Source organism: Anastrepha ludens, chromosome 2, assembly GCF_028408465.1.
Source record: "Anastrepha ludens isolate Willacy chromosome 2, idAnaLude1.1, whole genome shotgun sequence".
Taxonomy (NCBI): Eukaryota; Metazoa; Arthropoda; class Insecta; order Diptera; family Tephritidae; genus Anastrepha; species Anastrepha ludens.
Genome location: NC_071498.1, coordinates 67,392,707 through 67,409,691, shown reverse-complemented (window position 1 = coordinate 67,409,691; position 16,985 = coordinate 67,392,707). Strand labels below are relative to the sequence as shown.

General features: G+C 41.3%; 2 protein-coding genes across 2 annotated transcripts; one reads left to right on the top strand and one right to left on the bottom strand.

The window, feature by feature from the left end:
• Positions 1-235: 235 nt before the first annotated feature.
• Positions 236-9,295, bottom strand: LOC128871710 (histone-lysine N-methyltransferase 2D-like). Its single transcript, XM_054113686.1, has 4 exons — positions 8,909-9,295; positions 2,060-8,714; positions 1,747-1,972; positions 236-1,538 (listed from the first exon to the last, which is right to left on the bottom strand). The coding sequence occupies exons 1-4, from the start codon at positions 8,981-8,983 to the stop codon at positions 944-946; spliced, it is 7,551 nt and encodes a 2,516-aa protein (XP_053969661.1). The 5' UTR covers positions 8,984-9,295; the 3' UTR covers positions 236-943.
• Positions 9,296-11,293: 1,998 nt separating this feature from the next.
• LOC128871709 (putative uncharacterized protein DDB_G0271606) lies at positions 11,294-16,330 on the top strand. The gene is made up of 6 exons (XM_054113684.1): positions 11,294-11,831; positions 11,888-12,277; positions 12,339-12,526; positions 12,687-14,972; positions 15,060-15,195; positions 15,278-16,330. Exons 1-6 carry the CDS (start codon positions 11,691-11,693, stop codon positions 15,758-15,760), a joined length of 3,624 nt encoding a protein of 1,207 aa, XP_053969659.1. The 5' UTR covers positions 11,294-11,690; the 3' UTR covers positions 15,761-16,330.
• Positions 16,331-16,985: the final 655 nt, after the last annotated feature.

Here is a 16,985-nt window from a genome sequence, read left to right as displayed (position 1 = left end):
CTTACGAGGAGTGCTGCTAGCATGACAGTCCTTTGTTTCCGTGTCCGTGTCGTTCCCGTAACGTAGAACCAACTGCCGTGGATCTTTTCCCCTTCTTCTCGAGATGTCGCATTCGAGGAGCAAATGGCTTCGCAATCTTTAAGAGTCGTAACTTCATTAACACTCTGTGGCAACAGTTTTTTCATATAAAGTTCCCAAATTCATCGCCCCAAAATATAAACAATTTGTAGAGATGTACGTATGTATATTGAAAAATATTTTTATTATGAAACTTATTTCAATGAACCGATTACGACATAGCTTTAGGGTACTCAGACATAAAAGATCCATCTTAAGGAAAGTATATTATTGCGGTAGGTAAAAATATTTGACACCACATGTTTCTGATAGTTTCCGAAATAATAATGGTATACTTTAAAGTGATGTATTTTTTTTTTTTTTTGGTACTTAATCTTTATACGTAAACTTACAGAAATTAATATTTTGGAAATATAATAAGTTATATGTTATTGGTACATAATTGCTTAATGTTTCTCATACTTTTACAAACTATTTTGGTTTGATCTTTTACATGATATTTATGCCATTGCATATTTGCATAATAGTTTTAAGCGCACAGGATTATTATTAATCGCTCGTTTCCTTAGCTTAATTATTCACAAATGTCAATAAAAATATGCGCGTACTCTTATATAATTAAATATAATATACAAAAATTTGTATACGCCGTTTACAATTTTTATAAAATTTCAAATTTTCGCCGTTCGCCTAACTGTACAAAGGTGTGCAAAATTGCTGCGTTAAGGAAATATGGTATACAAAAAATCTTTCTCTCTTTGACTTAAATGTATATATCACTAATATAATATATATTTACATTTTTATTACATTTCACTTTTTCCTTATATATATAGTGCCCACTTCAGTGGCATATGACATAGTACTATTTGGACTTAGAGCTAGAGTAGGTGCTATTATACAAGTAGGTTATTAAATTTGGTTCGATCTCCAATTTTTGCTTCAATATCGAACTCATCACAAACTCTGTCGAAACAATGGGACACTTCGGATTGCCCTGGCGCGTCAAATCCACACATAAATGCATATCATTGGGGCAAGTAACAATTATATATGACTCCGGTGCTTGTGTATGTGCCTCAGCGATGACTTGCGCGGTACGCCGTTTTCCCTCCACTTTGCCGCCAGACGACTCAATCATACGCACGATTTCGGCACGAGAGGGGAAAACATCGGGTGTCACAAAGAAATGTTTGCCAGCAAAGAGACTATTACGTACGCTCGAACGCAGCACCGTGTCCAGGTGGAACTTTAGATTTTCGTCGACAGGTATGTATTGTATCTTGTAGGGTTCAGGCAGTAGGAAACGACCTGCTTTGGCGCTCTCCACCAACCAACTCGATTTGAGTACATAATCCACATGGCAAACGGCTTGAATCAGCTTGCATGTACGACTTTCGCGTGTCATGACCAAAAAAGTGGCATCCTCTGGATTTTCGACAACAATACCGCCAAGAGTGCTGCAAAAAATTTAATAAAGCTTTGTTAGTTATTACGAATAAACAGTAAAAATATTATAAATATATTTGAAAATCGGCAACAGAAATGGTAAATTGCTGGAATGCTTGAATATTCGTCGGGCATTTTACCTCGCGCTAACCTTCCGCTTTTAATAGTCAATAGTTTAGGAAAACAAAGTCGCATTATTTCATAATTTTTTGCACTTACATCACAGCTTTTTTCAGTGATTCCGGATCGGCTACCTGTGAAAATATAACCTTCGGCGGTTTGTCATTGTGTGGATATTCAACACAGACAATGTTCTCCGGAATTTCTTCCTGGTAGGGTGAGATCTTTTGTCGTTTGGTTTTTTGTTCGAAAAACGGATCAGCCAGTGAACGTTTAACGCGCTCATGTGCTTCTTGTGTAAGGTTAATAGGCGCCTTCCAAGCAGCTGTTGAGAAATATAATTGAAATTAAAAAAATACAGTAACTAGATTGGAAATAAATATTTAAATAACTATGTAATCACTTCACGCACCCATTAAATGTGGCACCAGAGGGTAGTCGATCCTAAAGGGTGCCGCCAGCGAGTATTGCTGATATTTTTGAATTTCATACTGTGACATGCCGCTCAGATTGCCAATACAAATGTCGGCCAACCAAATGGCATTAACAATCGGTATATTCCATTCTTTGGCCGCAATGTATTTATCGCCTTCTGGCTTCTTGCAAATCAATACGGTATTGTGCTTTGACAAGTACGATGTGTATATGGCGCCACACTCCTCTACCATCTGTTTAATGCGGAAGCTTTCCTCGCCCTCGAATCCATACGTTGAAATAATATGCCTTTCCAGCGGTTTTTGGTAACCGAATTGGCTGGGAAATGGTAGATGCAGTGCCTGCCATGGTGGCTGTAGTTGCTTTTTAAAGCAGATATCGCTTAACCAGTAAGCGGTTATGCAACGCTTTGAGTCCCGCAATGCCTGCATTACCACGCCATGACGTTGCGTACGACAGAGTACGTGTGTAACTCGTTGACAGTAGACGCGTTCAATATCGCCGCCGAATTGACGTATGGTCTCCATCCAAATGGGCAGCTCATCAGAGTCCGTTTCGTCGTATTCAACTATGTAGAAGGTACACCCTACGAGGAAGAGATCAGGCGGCAATTTTAGGTTGGGATTGTGTCCGTAGAATTGTGGGCGCGGCGGTAGCGGCATATTGGGGCGGCCTTGTATGAAGCCAGTCGGTGTCATAACTCCTTGAGCCGACTGCGGCGGTTGGGTTTGGGGGGCCTGAGCTGTCACAATTTGCTGCTGCACACCGGCCGCAATATTCATCTGTTGGTGCTGCTGAGGACCGGCAACAACGATTTGTTGTTGGCCGGTGCTCGCAGTAACAACATGACCACCCGATGATAGCTGCGTTTGCAATACAGCATTCGATCGACGTAATTGCAACTGTTGCTGCTGTTGTTGCTGAAGCATTATGAGTTCTTGTGGTGTGCGTGGTGGTGCAGTACCAACAACGCCCTGCAACAGCTGTGTACCCGGCGGTACTTGTGGCGGTGCGCCGGGCTGCTGCAACGCTGCATTATGTTGTTGTGTCATTAAGCGCAACCGGCCCGCAGCAGTGTCCTGCTGTTCCAGCACAACACCACCTGGGCCGATTTGTTGTTGCTGCTGTTGCGGCTGTTGTTGCTGCTGCAGTATAACGCCCGACTGAGGTGTGCTGCCAGCGACTACCACCTGATGCTGTATTATTTGCTGAGGATGTTGTTGTTGTTGCTGTTGTAACGACTGATCCGTTGATGGCGTACCGCTCGCTGTTACCACCATTGCCTGTTGCTGTTGTATCTGGATTGCTCCGCCATTGTTGTTGCCTAAGCGACTGTTCAACATGTTGGCCAGTGCCGTTTTTGTTTTCATATTCATCTGTTGCTGTTGAGTCTGCTGCAAAACCTGCTGTTGCTGTTGCTGAGGGTTTGCAATCTGCTGCTGCTGCTGTGTCTCAGCAGAGCCCACAACCATGGTTCTTGGTGTTAGTGTGCTCATTATGTTGCTGCCGTGAGTTGGTGTACCAGGTGTTGTCGGCTGCTGTTCGGTGCTCATAGCAGACGAGCTAGCGGTAACCATTTGCAGTCCGGGCTGCTGCTGTGGTGATGGTTTTTGTGGCGTCAATTGCTGCTGCTGCAACTGTACTTGCTGAACGCGCAGTTGACGCTGCAGAAGTAGTTGCTGATTGGGATCATTTGGATTGAATTGTGTGGCAGTTGTTGTCGGCCCCTGCTGCTGTGTCTGTTGGCCACCTGCAACAACTGGTTGCTGATGCTGCGTGATCGGGCTTAAGCCAGGTGCAGCACCAGCACGCACAACAACTTGTCGCGCACCTTGTTGTTGCAGCCATTGGATTTGTTGTTGCTGCGTTAGGCCCGCAGGCATTTGACTTTGAACAATAATATGTGGAGTGCCGGGTGTAGGTGCGCCCCCAGGTCGTTGCACCGTCGAGCCTAACGCAGTAGCGACGACATTTGGAGCGCCTGGACGCGGCTGATAAGGAACTTGCTGTCTTATCATCAGACGTTTTTGGTTTTGTTGCTGCAACTTGGCTATATATTCCATTTTTTTCACCGGATCTAACGTCATAAGGTGTGCATGCGTCTTATCATCGACTTGTATGACTTGGCGCTGGGGTTGGCCTTGAAGTGCGGCCGTGCCAGCAGCCATACCTGGCTGTTGCCATTGTCCGGGGCGTATGGCGCGAATGAATTGTTGTGGCGCTTGCAAGCTTCCAAGTGAAGAATTCGCTGCAATAACTTGTGTGCCACTCACTACCACCGGAGTGCCGGGCTGCGGTGGTTGTTGTTGCAATGCCGCTGGGCTCTGTTGCGGTGACCAGTGTGGTGGTTGTTGTTGTTGTGGTGAGCTCTGCTGGATAATCAATTGCTGTTGCTGCGCTTGTTGCTGATGCTGAGGCGATTGACCCGCTGTAATTATTTGTTGTTGTTGTTGCGGCAATTGCTGCTGCTGAATAACAACGGTTTGTTGTAGAGGTTGTTGCTGTAATATGATTTGTTGCTGTTGCTGCTGTTGGGGCTGTTGTCCATCAACTGAATGCTGCTGCTGCAGTGTCGGCTTTTGTTGCTGTAATATTATTTGATTCGATATATTTCCGCCTGGTGGTATTGTCATCATTTGCTGCTGTTGAGCCTGATGTGGGTGTTGCTGTTGTTGTGTTGGTTGTGACGGCACAGCTTGCTGTTGTATTATAATTTGTTGTTGTTGCGTTGATTGTTGCAGTTGCTGTTGCCCGACAATTATTGAATTTTGTGGCGGCTTACGTTGCTGTAGTTGCAGCTGTTGTTGTTGTTGTATATATTGTAAGCGTTGGGGGTTATTGATGACTTGTTGGTTTATAACAATTTGTTGTGGTTGTTGCGGCATGTTACCCTGTTGTTGCTGCTGTTGCAGTTGAATACGTTGTTGCTGCTGTTGCTGTTGTGGGTTCAGAATAACTTGAGTTTGTGTTATCATTTGCGGTGACTGTTGTGCATGTTGCATTTGTTGTTGTGGTTGCTGCAACATCCCGTTAGTTCCGTCCGTTAACTCAAGCGATTGTTGACGCTGCGTATACATTGGAGGCGGTTGCTGCGGATGCTTAAGCACTTGCGTCGGGCTTTGCGGTATTTGCTGCAACTGTTGCTGTTGAGGAGACTGTTGCATTTGAAGTTGTTGTTGCTGCTGCTGTTGTTGTGGCGATTGCTGCATAGGATGTTGTATTATTTGTTGGACGATTTGGGGCTGCGCTTGCTGTTGTGGCTGCTGCTGGTGTTGTTGCTGAGGAGTTACATTTGTCTGATTAACTATTACAAGATTCTGATTTTGTTGATTCTGTTGTAATATCTGCTGCTGTTGTTGCACGCTCAGCTGCTGAAATTGCTGTTGGCTTATAATTATTTTCGATTTATTCGAAACCGTTATTTGCGTCGGCCCTCCACCAATGCCAATTTGTTGTTGTTGTTGTTGCTGCTGCTGCTGTTGAACTGCTTGTTGCGGAATTTGAATTTGTTGACTAATTATTTGGGGCTGTTGGTGTTGTTGCTGCTGCGGCTGTTGTATGCTAGGACTAACGATTTGCTGTTGATAATTATTTGAAATACTTTGCACTTGCTGCTGTTGAATAATCTGCTGTGGCTGTGGTTGTTGCTGTTGCTGTTGTGGATGAAGTGTCTGTTGGATGATACAGACTTGGCCGCCTGACATGTTCATTTGTTGCGGCTGACTGAACTGCATTGTCGCAGATTGTTGTTGAGGTTGCTGATGCAGTTGTGGCTGCTGCTGCTGGGGAGTCCCACCGATCACCATACCGGCTGGTTTTTGCTGCTGCTGCTGCACAATCAATTGCTGCTGCTGCTGTATTGTCATTAACTGTTGTTGCTTCTGCTGAGTTTGTTGCTGCTGCTGTTGTTGTTGTTGTTGTTGTTGCTGCTGCTGCTGCTGTATACTCATCATATGACTTTGTATTAACTGTTGTCCCTGCACCGTCGACGTGTTAATGACATGCCGTTGAGCAATGATTTGTTGTTGTTGATTGGTCGGGTTGATAACAATTTGTTGCTGGACTTGAGGTTGTTGCAAAGAAGTTTGTCTACTTACTTGAGACTGCTGTTGCTGCTGTTGTTGTTGCTGCAATGCCTGTTGTTGCTGCAACGCCTGCTGCTGCTGTTGTTGTTGCAAAGCTTGTTGCTGCTGCTTCAAATGCTGTTGCCGCATTATAAGTGATTCGTGATTTGGGCTTGGCGCTGAACGGCTGAGCACCTGGGCAACCTGTACGGGGTCAGTGGGGTCAATTGGTTTCATCTGTTGCAACATCTGTTGTTTGCTCTGCGTCGGTGTTGTGGCCTGCTGCATTTGGGGCGACTGTGGTGCCGAACTGTGTTGTGGGCTCTGTTGTTGCTGCTGCAGCGAGACACGGTGTGGTTGTTGGAAGGGTTGCAAAGTTTGTTGTTGCTGCTGCGGTGACATCAATGGTTGATGCTGTGGCGATCCAATAGCGCCACCTAAACCTCCTTGTTGTTGTTGGCGTTGCTGTTGCTGGCGATTTTGTAGTTGTTGGCGCAATTGTTGCTGTTGGGCCAACTGTTGCTGTTGTTGCTGGGGTTGTGGTGAATGTGGTGGAGGTGTCATTTGCAATGCGGGAGACTGGCGTGGCGATTGTGGTGGCATCATGCTTCCACCTCCAGGACCGTGTTGCTGTTGTTGCTGCTGCAACGATGGGGATGGCGTTTGCGGATTCTGATGCATACGTGGTGACTGCTGCATTTGATGCTGCTGCTGTTGTTGTTGTTGCTGCTGCTGCTGCAGTTGCTGTTGAAGTTTTTGTTGTTGTTGTACCAATTGTTGTTGCTGATGCTGTATTTGGCGCTGCAAAGCTTGCTGTTGTGGCGTTAAACTTTGTCCATTTTGTATATGCTGCTGAAGTTGCAGTTGTTGCTGCTGCAGAATATTTTGTTGATGTAATATGTGCTGATGTAACATTTGCGGTGACATTTGCACAGTTTGCTGCTGATGGGGATGTTGCTGTTGTGTATGTGGCTGCGTTTGTGGTGACATCGCGATCGTGGCCACATGCTGTGGGGACTGATTTTGTGCTTGTGGTGTTGTAGAAGGCGTACGAGCAGATGGTGTCTGTCGTCCGCTGGTTGTTTGTGGAGTACGTGGTTGAGTTATATTTCCACCACCAACATTAGTTGTAGGAGTGGGGGTACGAGGATCTGGTAGAGGCGATGGGCCACTAGATGTTGGCGTTGATGGGGCAGTTCGAGGTTGAGGTGGAAGGTTTGGGTGTGTTGGCGGTTGTGGCTGGGGTGTACGTGGGGTTTGCGGCAGTTGTTGATGTTGTATGATTTGAATGTGATGTTGTGGACTCTTGAGGTTACGTTGCTGTTGCAAAATATTGGCTGCGGGCGTTTTCACTTGTTGTTGCTGCTGCATTTGAATTTGTTGGACATTTGGTACAATTTTTTGCTGTACAATAATTTGTTGCGGTGGAAGTGAAGATTGCAATGCTTGCCCAATTTGCTGTTGATGTGCTCCACCGACTATTACCTGCTGCTGAATTTGTTGTTGCTGCTGCTGAATGTTACGTGGTCGAACAAATACAATTTGCTGTTGGGGTTGCGTTGGAGGCTGCTGATGTTGTTGCGTCTGTGTTGTTAGCTGCTGATTTTGTTGTGGTTGTGAAGGTAGTATCCCGACACTGCTTGTCACTACTTCGGAAGTCTGATTGTTGTCGCCACATACCTGATTTGTTGTGGGTTGTGTAGTAATATTACACTGGTCAGTTACATTTGCGCTTGGTGTAGTGGGTGTAGGAAGCGCAGATGGTAATGGTGGTAATGATGCTTGCAATTGAGATTTGATGTTTGCAATGCTCTGGGCGGCATCAGCATCATCGACCCCAGCTCGAAGATTGTTATCGATGCTGCTTACAATACCGCCCATATCATCATCATCAAACCCTAAAATTGTGGATAGGGTTTGTTCTACCGAGTCTACAACATTGCAAGAAACGGCGTTTGAACTTGGAGCTGCGGTTGGTACTGAAACCGAATTTAAGGATTGTGCTCCAATACTTGTTGAAGGCGTTTGACTGATTGTTGTGGAAATGCTGCTTAATTTTGGTACAGCCTTTGGCCTTTCGACGGGCTTAAGCAAACGTGGATGGTAACCTTCGCAGTTTAAAAGTTTTCCTTGTTTCAAACAATCGATAATCCAGTCAGGGCTGACCATGGTCACCGAGCTCCTTGCGGCACGATTATAAGTACTACCACCTACACTACCGCATACAAAGTGCGTTATATTCGGCTCAAATGTGGTAGTAACTTGAGATCCATGAAATGTGAGTATTGCATATAAACGTTTGAAATCTGCATTGGATAAATTTGTAATAGCGAATTTCAGCGACTTAAAAAGTCGTTGAGCGCTGGGGTCGAATGCTTTTGTAGATGCCAAACGTCCCAGCTTGGCGCTATGTGTTATCCATTGATCTGTTACTGGTATGACATTGTAGAGATCTAAACTCATTGCCAGCTGTTCTTCCGTATAATTGGGAGCACACACCAAATGTGTGACAACATCCGAAATGAAGAGTTTCGATTGTGCTCCACCATTTTTAAGTAATTTTTCAACCTGAAATATAATTCTCTCGTTAACTTTCATATACACATTACGTGAAATTTAATTAATTATTAGCGCCATAAAGTTTTATAACTTCTTATCTTTTTGTGCACCCTGTGTCAAGTTGGCGCTCCAAAAACGAAACGTACACCTCAATGTTCATCAGACAACAATGCGGTTATATAGCTTCACATACGTTTTCTTACCTCTTCGTCCAAATTTCCATCCACGAAATAACGTATATTCGCAAATAAATTTTCACTTAATTTCAAATTTTCCATGTCTTCATACGCATTTCATAAGTTATCACTTTTGCCCTTCTTTTGTTTTCTACTTTACCCTACGTCGTGCACCGCTGTCGAATTCCAAATGCGACCAGCTCATTCACAATTTCACCGATACATACTCCTCAACAAGGAACTCTTCTTTCGTGCTTTTTACAACAAACTTGTAAAGTTAAAGCTAAACTTATGTCTGAATGCAACAAAATAGAAAAATTGATTCGAGTTAATTTTAATTTTTCACCATGAAAACACACGTAAATGAAAAAAAAGAACGCCACTTGACCGACTGGAGAGAAAAACTACGAGATTTCACATGAAGTTAGATGGCGTTCAAATCATTTACTGACGAGGTTGCCAGAAAATGTTTATCTCTTTATTCATTTAAAGAAAAAAATTATTATTATTATTAATTGTTGTACGTCAAGTGGAAAGAACTGAAAACAATATTAGCGCCTGTAAAAAATCTACGATGTACAGATTGAAAGGTGGCAGCCGCGATGTATAGAATCCAACCTGTCAAAACTGTCTTATTGAGGTGTTATAATGGGTCCTTTGTGGTCGATGCGACAACGCATTTGACTGACGTGACGTATAAAACATACCGTGGTGCCATAATGAAAGTATTAGCGCATATAAATAAAAAATCAAAAAGGTTTTTGTTGGCTTCTTCGCTGAAAAATGTTCTAAAAAATGGATTCTTATTGAAGCTAATAGAATTTGTGGTATAGTCCGGGAGCTAGGGGTCGATTTTGGACTTGTTATTTAGCTTTCATGAATAACGAAAGTGAACGTCAGCTGGCGCACCCGTGGTGGGTGTGATTGTGGGAGGGTACGAAACGTGTCGAAAAAAAATTTCTACCAACTCAATTTTATACCGGCTGCAATTTTTTTCATTTATTGTTGACGAACTTGTAAAATAAATTAAAAAGTGAAACTACTTTATGCCGATTGAAATTTTTTACATAATTTTGGACACATATGAAAATATAATAAAGATGGTCAGCTGCGTTTATAGCGGTGGGAAGACCGTCAGCCGAAGCAAGAATGTATCATTGCGTTCAGCTGACGTTTTTTCCCCTCTACGGCGCAGCTGACTATTTTTTTTATTCCACTAAATGTCAACAATACACAAAAAAAATTTCAGCCGGTTGTTAAAAATTATTTTTCCACACGTTTCGCAGCATTCCACGCACGTACCCACCGCTACTGGAGCAGGTGACAGTTGGTTTCGTCATCCATTGGAAGGCGTCTGCCTTCAGTATTAAAACCAGTCGGCATGAAGCGATGAGGTCAAAATGACCCCTGACTCCCGGACTAGTAGTCGTAGACGGTCATTTCTCAGGACAACTTGGTTAGGCCTAGCCTTTTCTCTGCTCTTTCAAGCCTTTATCAAAGATATGGGTGCATTTGAATTCACAGTAAATTCCATTTATGAATTTAATTTAATATAATAAAAAATTGTTCTTTATACAGTTGTCATTTTCGCCGCATTTTCCGTATGACAAAAATATTTAGAAAGTTGCCATTTTTGTGCATTCCAGCATGGAGTACGGCACGTACATATGTGGCGCCTTCTACTCAAATACACATAATCTAATATTTTGTTGTTAGTTACAATCGTTGCTGCGACGGACGGAATTGACTCATAGTGACGAGCCTATTACCGCATTTTTTGTCGAATAAATTTTATAAAAGACCTGCCTCGAAGTAAGTTGATGACATTGCATTATAAAATCATTTTTTTATCAGTCTCTTTTGTATTTGATTAGTCTCCGGTTACGTTAACTGTCCCTCTCTGTTGGATGAAATTAATTTTAATGTGCCTTGTAAAGTTCTGTGGCTTTTTTTATCTGCTTCACGTTGTATGTTAGCTTTAATGCCCCTATCAACAGAACACTCTCCGAGTCGAATAAGCTCTTTGTTTCAGTGGTCTCTCGGTTGCTAAATTTAGGTTTCAGTTAAAATCAGTTGAGGAATGGGTCAAGTATGGAGTTTCTTGAATACACATTAAACAGGCAGCAGTAGTAGGGCTACAATTTCCATTTTTCTTTATATATTTATTTTTTAAATTATCAAATTTGATTTAAATTACTTTAAACTGCAGCTCTTTGCTTGTTGATTTTGATATTCTATTGATCAAACACAATAACAAAATACATTGCAATATGTTTTTTTTCTTTGACAGCTGTAACATGGATACGAATGAACATAATCCTGTTTTTTATTATATTTCTGGCAACATTTCCATTGATTTTCGAATTTCCCCTTTTCGAAATGTCAAATTCATGATGAACGAGGCAACAACAAAAGTTTTCTAAAAAGTTTGGCGTCTTTAGTCAAATAGCAAAAAGTTGCTGTCTTTTTTTATATACACTTATAAAAATAAAAATAATGAATTGATAACTAAAATTATAAAATAAATATGAAGTGTTTTATTATTATATGAAAATTGAGTAAATTATCCAAATGCATTCATTAAGTTTTATGTAGGCAACTATGTGTTGTCAATTGAAAGTAAACTCTTATTTGTGTATATAAATTGTGTTATATTATTTAACTGCTTGCAAATATTAAATCTCTAACTGAAATATGAAGTTTAAAAATATGCACTGCTCTAACAGCACACAAATTGTACTATAGAGGAAAAACGCAATTAACCACCATTGCAGACAATTGTTTTTTAAAAAACAACGAGTGGCAAAAGATGGCAAATTATCGTAGCGTAAGCTTCCATGATTTGTGTCGTGTCTGCACGGCACATGCAGAACAACGTATCTATATATTTTCCGCCGATGGGAAGAGCAGAAATCTCTGCTCTAAAATCGCCGATTGTCTGTCATTGCTGGTGAGTGGTACAAAAATAAGAACTGAAGTGAAACAAGTTTAAATATAATTTTTCAGGTGGACGAGAAAGACCGCCTTCCAAAGGTTGTTTGTACAACATGCATTGACCAGCTGGAGGAGATATATAAATTTCGAAATACTTGCAAGAACTCACAAAATATGCTAAACGATTGCTTAAAGCAGGCTACCCAGCACAATGGTGGTAAAGTTTACATTAAAGATGCTATAGCCGTAAAAAGTGGCAAGAGTCTCAGTGTTATAGACAACGTTAATGTAGCAAATGCTCGCCGAAATGGTCACAATCAATCCGTATTGGATAAAAAAATACCACAATTTCCTGTGGCGACTTGTCAGGCGTTGCCTCAGCAAAATAGTTCTAACAAAGCCACAATTTCGAATAACAGTAATGATATACTCAACACAATTATGCAGTCGATTGGCATACAGGTAAGGTTAATTAATTTTTGTAAACATTTCTTTGTTTAAAACTGAATTTTACCGTTTTTAGCAAGTTGTGGATTCTAGTCAAGCTGAAAAGCCCCTAATGCAGGAGTACACTATAACTATGGATAGCAAGGGGGCATTGAAAGCTGAACAATTACAGTACAAATCCGAAAATTTACCAGTTTCCCAAAGTTTGCTGAATGTTCAGACTCAGCAACAAAAACAAGGCTCTTCCGTTGATTCAGACCACAAGTAAGTAGAGTATTACAGAGTGTGTTCACTTTCATATATTAAGAGACACTACTATCCATCTACTCTCATCAAGCAATAATTGTGGCTCAAACGGGAACTTCCAAAATATCGTTTGCTTCTAATGTCAAAAATTAAGTATTTTCTTTCTAATTACTTGTAGGACACTTGCTGAATTTCTTAAATTGAAACCGAACATTAAAGTTACTCCCATTGGCAAGAATAACGCAAAGAAAATAGAAGAACTACAACCACACCAGCAAGATCAACAATTACAGGTGCTGCAGCAGTCACAACAGCTGCAATTCCAACCGTCACAAATCCAGCAGATCATACAGCAACAAGAGCAGCATGTTCAGGTGCAACAGCAGAACCAACTCGTAACTCAGCCCGCAACTTCTGCTGCTACCATACAGTTGCAGCAATTGCAGCAACAGCTGCAACAATTTCAATTCCAGCAGCAGCTACAGCAACAACTACAACAAATAACATCCCAATTACAGCCACATCAGACAATCACATTTAGTGCGCCATCTACTCCTGGCGATGAAAACTGTCCAAGCAAAAATAAAAAGCCTAAACTGAATTTTGTACTCACGTCACCCACTTCACAGACACTCACTGCGTCATTGCCGCAACTAGCCATGACAGCTAGTGGACAGCAACCACAAATTCAACTACAATTACAAACACCGCCAGCTCAGCCTCAGGCGGCTGCAGCTACGCTTTTATCAAATTTGGCGCCACTTTTACAGCAACAGCAACAACCGCAACCAGCTAACAACTCGGCCAATATTCTGCAAACTCCAACAGCAGCAACCACGCTTATGTCATCGCCGAATAAATGCTATCTACCCATTACAATTAAAGATGAAAACTCGGATCAGCAAATTGTGGCACATATAGATGCTAAAAATTTTATGCTGCCTACAACCTATCAATTGCAAATGAAGCTACAACCCCAAATCGCAACTGTGGATGGGCAGCCTATCATGCAATTGACGCCCACTTCTATACCTGCAACTCTACAGTTAGCCACATCGGGGCTAAATAATCAAGCATTCCAAGCGATAGCGGGTAGTAATGTGCTGCAATCGCTGCCGGCGGCAATGCAGTCACAACAACAGCAACAGGTACAACAAGCTACGTTGCTGCAACAAACGGCAATGAAACCAATGGCACAGGTTACTTCGCAACAAATAATTCGTACTGGAGCAAATAATTCCTGCACCAATGACGCAGCAACTTCCACAAATGATCAAACAGAAGACTTTGTCCCGAATAATTTGGATAGCGGCACACAGTTGTCCAAACAGTTGGATCAAAAGATAATAAAGCAACAAAAATACAGGTTAACGCAGCAGGTTGGTACTGGGGCAATTGAAATAACGCCAACAACGAATTTTACCCAGCAAATTATGCAGCAAGTGCAACAGCAGCACCAAAGACAACAACTGCACCAGCAGGAACAACAAAAACAACAGCAACAAATGCAGCAGAAACAACGTCAGCAACAGCTTCAACAACAAGCGCAGCAAAAACAACGTCAGCTGCAGCAGCAGCAGCAACAACAGGACCAACAGCTGGTACAACAAAAGCCACTCCAGGAAGTGGCAACATCATTAGCGGCACAACAGCACGGTGGCATAACGGTTCATCGGATAACAAACAAATCAACAATGAAGCCACAGCAACAACAGCAACAGCAACCGCCCATCCTGCAACAACAGCAACAACAACAACAACAATCAGTATCAAATGCATTGATGCAAACGAAGATACCGATGTTACAGAAAAAGGATGTGACCATCAGTCGCATAAGTAGTACAGCGCAGACACAAGAGCAACAACAGCAGCAGCAACAAGCACTACTAAAACTTTTGCCCACAACCACACTGGACGTGAAACCGAAAAAAGCTGCTGTCACGGCGATAGAAATACAGCAACAACTATCACAGTTGCAGGCACCTCAACAGGAGTCGCAATCACAAAATGCTACATCCTCTCAGAATATGACGCGAAAACCAGGCAAGCCATTGCCAACTACACCGCAGCAGCAACAACAACAACCTGAGCTCTTGAACACGTCTTGCGATATACCCACAATAACTGCGGCTTCTCAGCAACAACAACCCGTCATAAACACTATCGAAACAGATGATGCGAAATCGAAGCCTGATAACGTCGTTGCCTATGGCATTGGCCCAAACGGTCTTGAATGTAGTCAATGTGGTCGTGTCTTTAAGAAAAAAGAGCATCTAACCCAACACATAAAATTACATGCCGGTCTGCGACCCTTCAAGTGCAAGGAAGAGCAATGCGGCAAAGCATTCAGCCGAAAGGAGCATCTCATGCGCCATGAAATTTCACATTCGGGTCGAAAGCTATTCAGCTGCGATATTTGTCATAAACCATTTTCGCGCAAAGATAATCTCAATAAGCATAAAAAGTAAGGAAATTCGTAGAGTCGACGGCGTTATGTATTATGTATTATATATTTAAATATTAAACATTTATTTAATTTCTTCCCCCGCAGAATTCATACGCAGAATTCAAATGTCTATAACTGTGAGATATGCAACAAGCAATTCGTGGTGAGAGCGTATTATGAAGAGCATAAGCAATTGCATGAGGGTTCAGAGTCTGCGGGTATTGCTGATACAAATTTAAAAGTAAATTTAATTAATTATTAATTTATTAAATTTAATTTACAATTTTTTTGTAATTAAAACTAAAATTCATCTCTTAAAATAGGATGAAAAAACAACGAATACACAAAATACCACCAATGCATCTACTGATTTAGGAAATACACAAGAAGTTAGTGGGTTACAACAAGAAGCACAATTGGAACAGCAGCAACAGCAACCTCAACAGCAGCCATTATCACAGTCCACAATGGCCGTTATGCCGCCGTCTTTAATGTCAACAAATCAACCTCAAATACAAATTGTACAACATCAAGGGGGCAATCCACAATTTCAGCAGTCGCAACCACAGCAACAACATATAATGCAATTACAGCTGCCAACAGTTGTAAGTACACAAGATTTGGCGGGTAACACTATAACGATAACACAATCACATGATCCCACGCTGAAAGCGACAATCGGAGGACATGATGCGACGGTATTAAATCTTCCTTCAACTCTGGCCAATCTCATGCAGCTGAGTCACGCACAGTTTGTGAACCCGGCTACGGGTCAAATAATGGGTCATATAAAAATTGAGAAATGATTACAATTACAAGACTTTTAAACGATTATCCCACACACACACACACAAATACACCCATACACATACTTCATAATTTAGATGTATAGCTACATATAATTTAAATGAATTTTACTCTACTTACATCACATTCAAAATGATCGAACATAGTTACATAAGCGCATAAACAGTGTTTAAATGCGTACAAGCAATCGATTTAAGTTTAAGTAGATTTATTTAACCGAATTGTTGAAAACTTTTGTGGAATATTTACGTTAGCTAGTATTTATTTACTTTGCCCTTTTCATTTAATTTTCAATGAGATTGAATATAGATTTTTGAAATATTACGCAAAGTATTCTCATGCTTAATTTTTGTGTAGTTTCCACTAGTCATAGAAATACTATATTTTTATTTTCACATTAGATTGCAATGATCTCTCTTTCTTTGCAGAAAGATTTTCTAGTTTGAAATGCAGATACATTGTGAACACAAAAATACATATTTACCAGTAATGGGCGTTTGTATCTCAAAATTATTTAAATAGCGTCTTGTATATACCAACATATTCAAATCAAAATGCCATAAAAGATATTTAGAATGTAAGCACACTCATTTAATTAAATGAATTTTGTAAACACATAATATTTATGAATAAAAAATGCGTATATGTTTGTACATATATACAAATTTGAAAAAGTGATAATTTCAAGTTGATTTCATTTCAATATAAACATGTGTAGGGTTATAAGGCAGCAAAATGGTTACCCTTGCACCGTTAATGTACTAAAAATGTCTCCATTGCGGCAAAAACACACAAATGTGATAATACTTGATAGGAACAAAAGATGTTTGCGAACGTTCGTAAGAAAAAGAACCGGTGTAGGTTGTAGCCACGAGTGCGCTCGATATACCGTTAGACAAAGTGGTAGACCAACGGTCTCTGTTCCCACGACGTTTTACATAACCCGGATTTACAAGGTGAAGTCCAAAATAAACAAGACTGAGCTAAAATATAAACAACAGGAGCTTCGTTCTGATAACTTCGAATTTATTTATCGAAAATAGTCCCCTTTGGCTTCGATACACTGATTTGCGCGATCTAAAAGCTTTTCAAAATAGTGTTTCAGATCATTCACGGGAATGTCGGTACTAGTCTTTTGGATGGCCTCTACGGACGCAAAACGTTTTCCTTTCATAGCGATTTTCAGAATAGGTAGAAATCACAGGGAGCCATATCAAGCGAATG

What these genes read in the sequence shown, in the direction of transcription:
- LOC128871710 (XM_054113686.1), bottom strand. Translation starts at nt 8,983, where the DNA reads ATGGAAAATTTGAAATTAAGTGAAAATTTATTTGCGAATATACGTTAT. An exon ending in TCTGGTGCCACATTTAATGG is followed by an intron (nt 1,973 to 2,059) that starts GTGCGTGAAGTG and finishes ATTTCTCAACAG; the next exon opens with CTGCTTGGAAGGCGCCTATT. An exon ending in TCACTGAAAAAAGCTGTGAT is followed by an intron (nt 1,539 to 1,746) that starts GTAAGTGCAAAA and finishes AATTTTTTGCAG; the next exon opens with CACTCTTGGCGGTATTGTTG.
- LOC128871709 (XM_054113684.1), top strand. Translation starts at nt 11,691, where the DNA reads ATGGCAAATTATCGTAGCGTAAGCTTCCATGATTTGTGTCGTGTCTGC. An exon ending in TGCAGTCGATTGGCATACAG is followed by an intron (nt 12,278 to 12,338) that starts GTAAGGTTAATT and finishes TACCGTTTTTAG; the next exon opens with CAAGTTGTGGATTCTAGTCA. An exon ending in TTGCTGATACAAATTTAAAA is followed by an intron (nt 15,196 to 15,277) that starts GTAAATTTAATT and finishes CTCTTAAAATAG; the next exon opens with GATGAAAAAACAACGAATAC.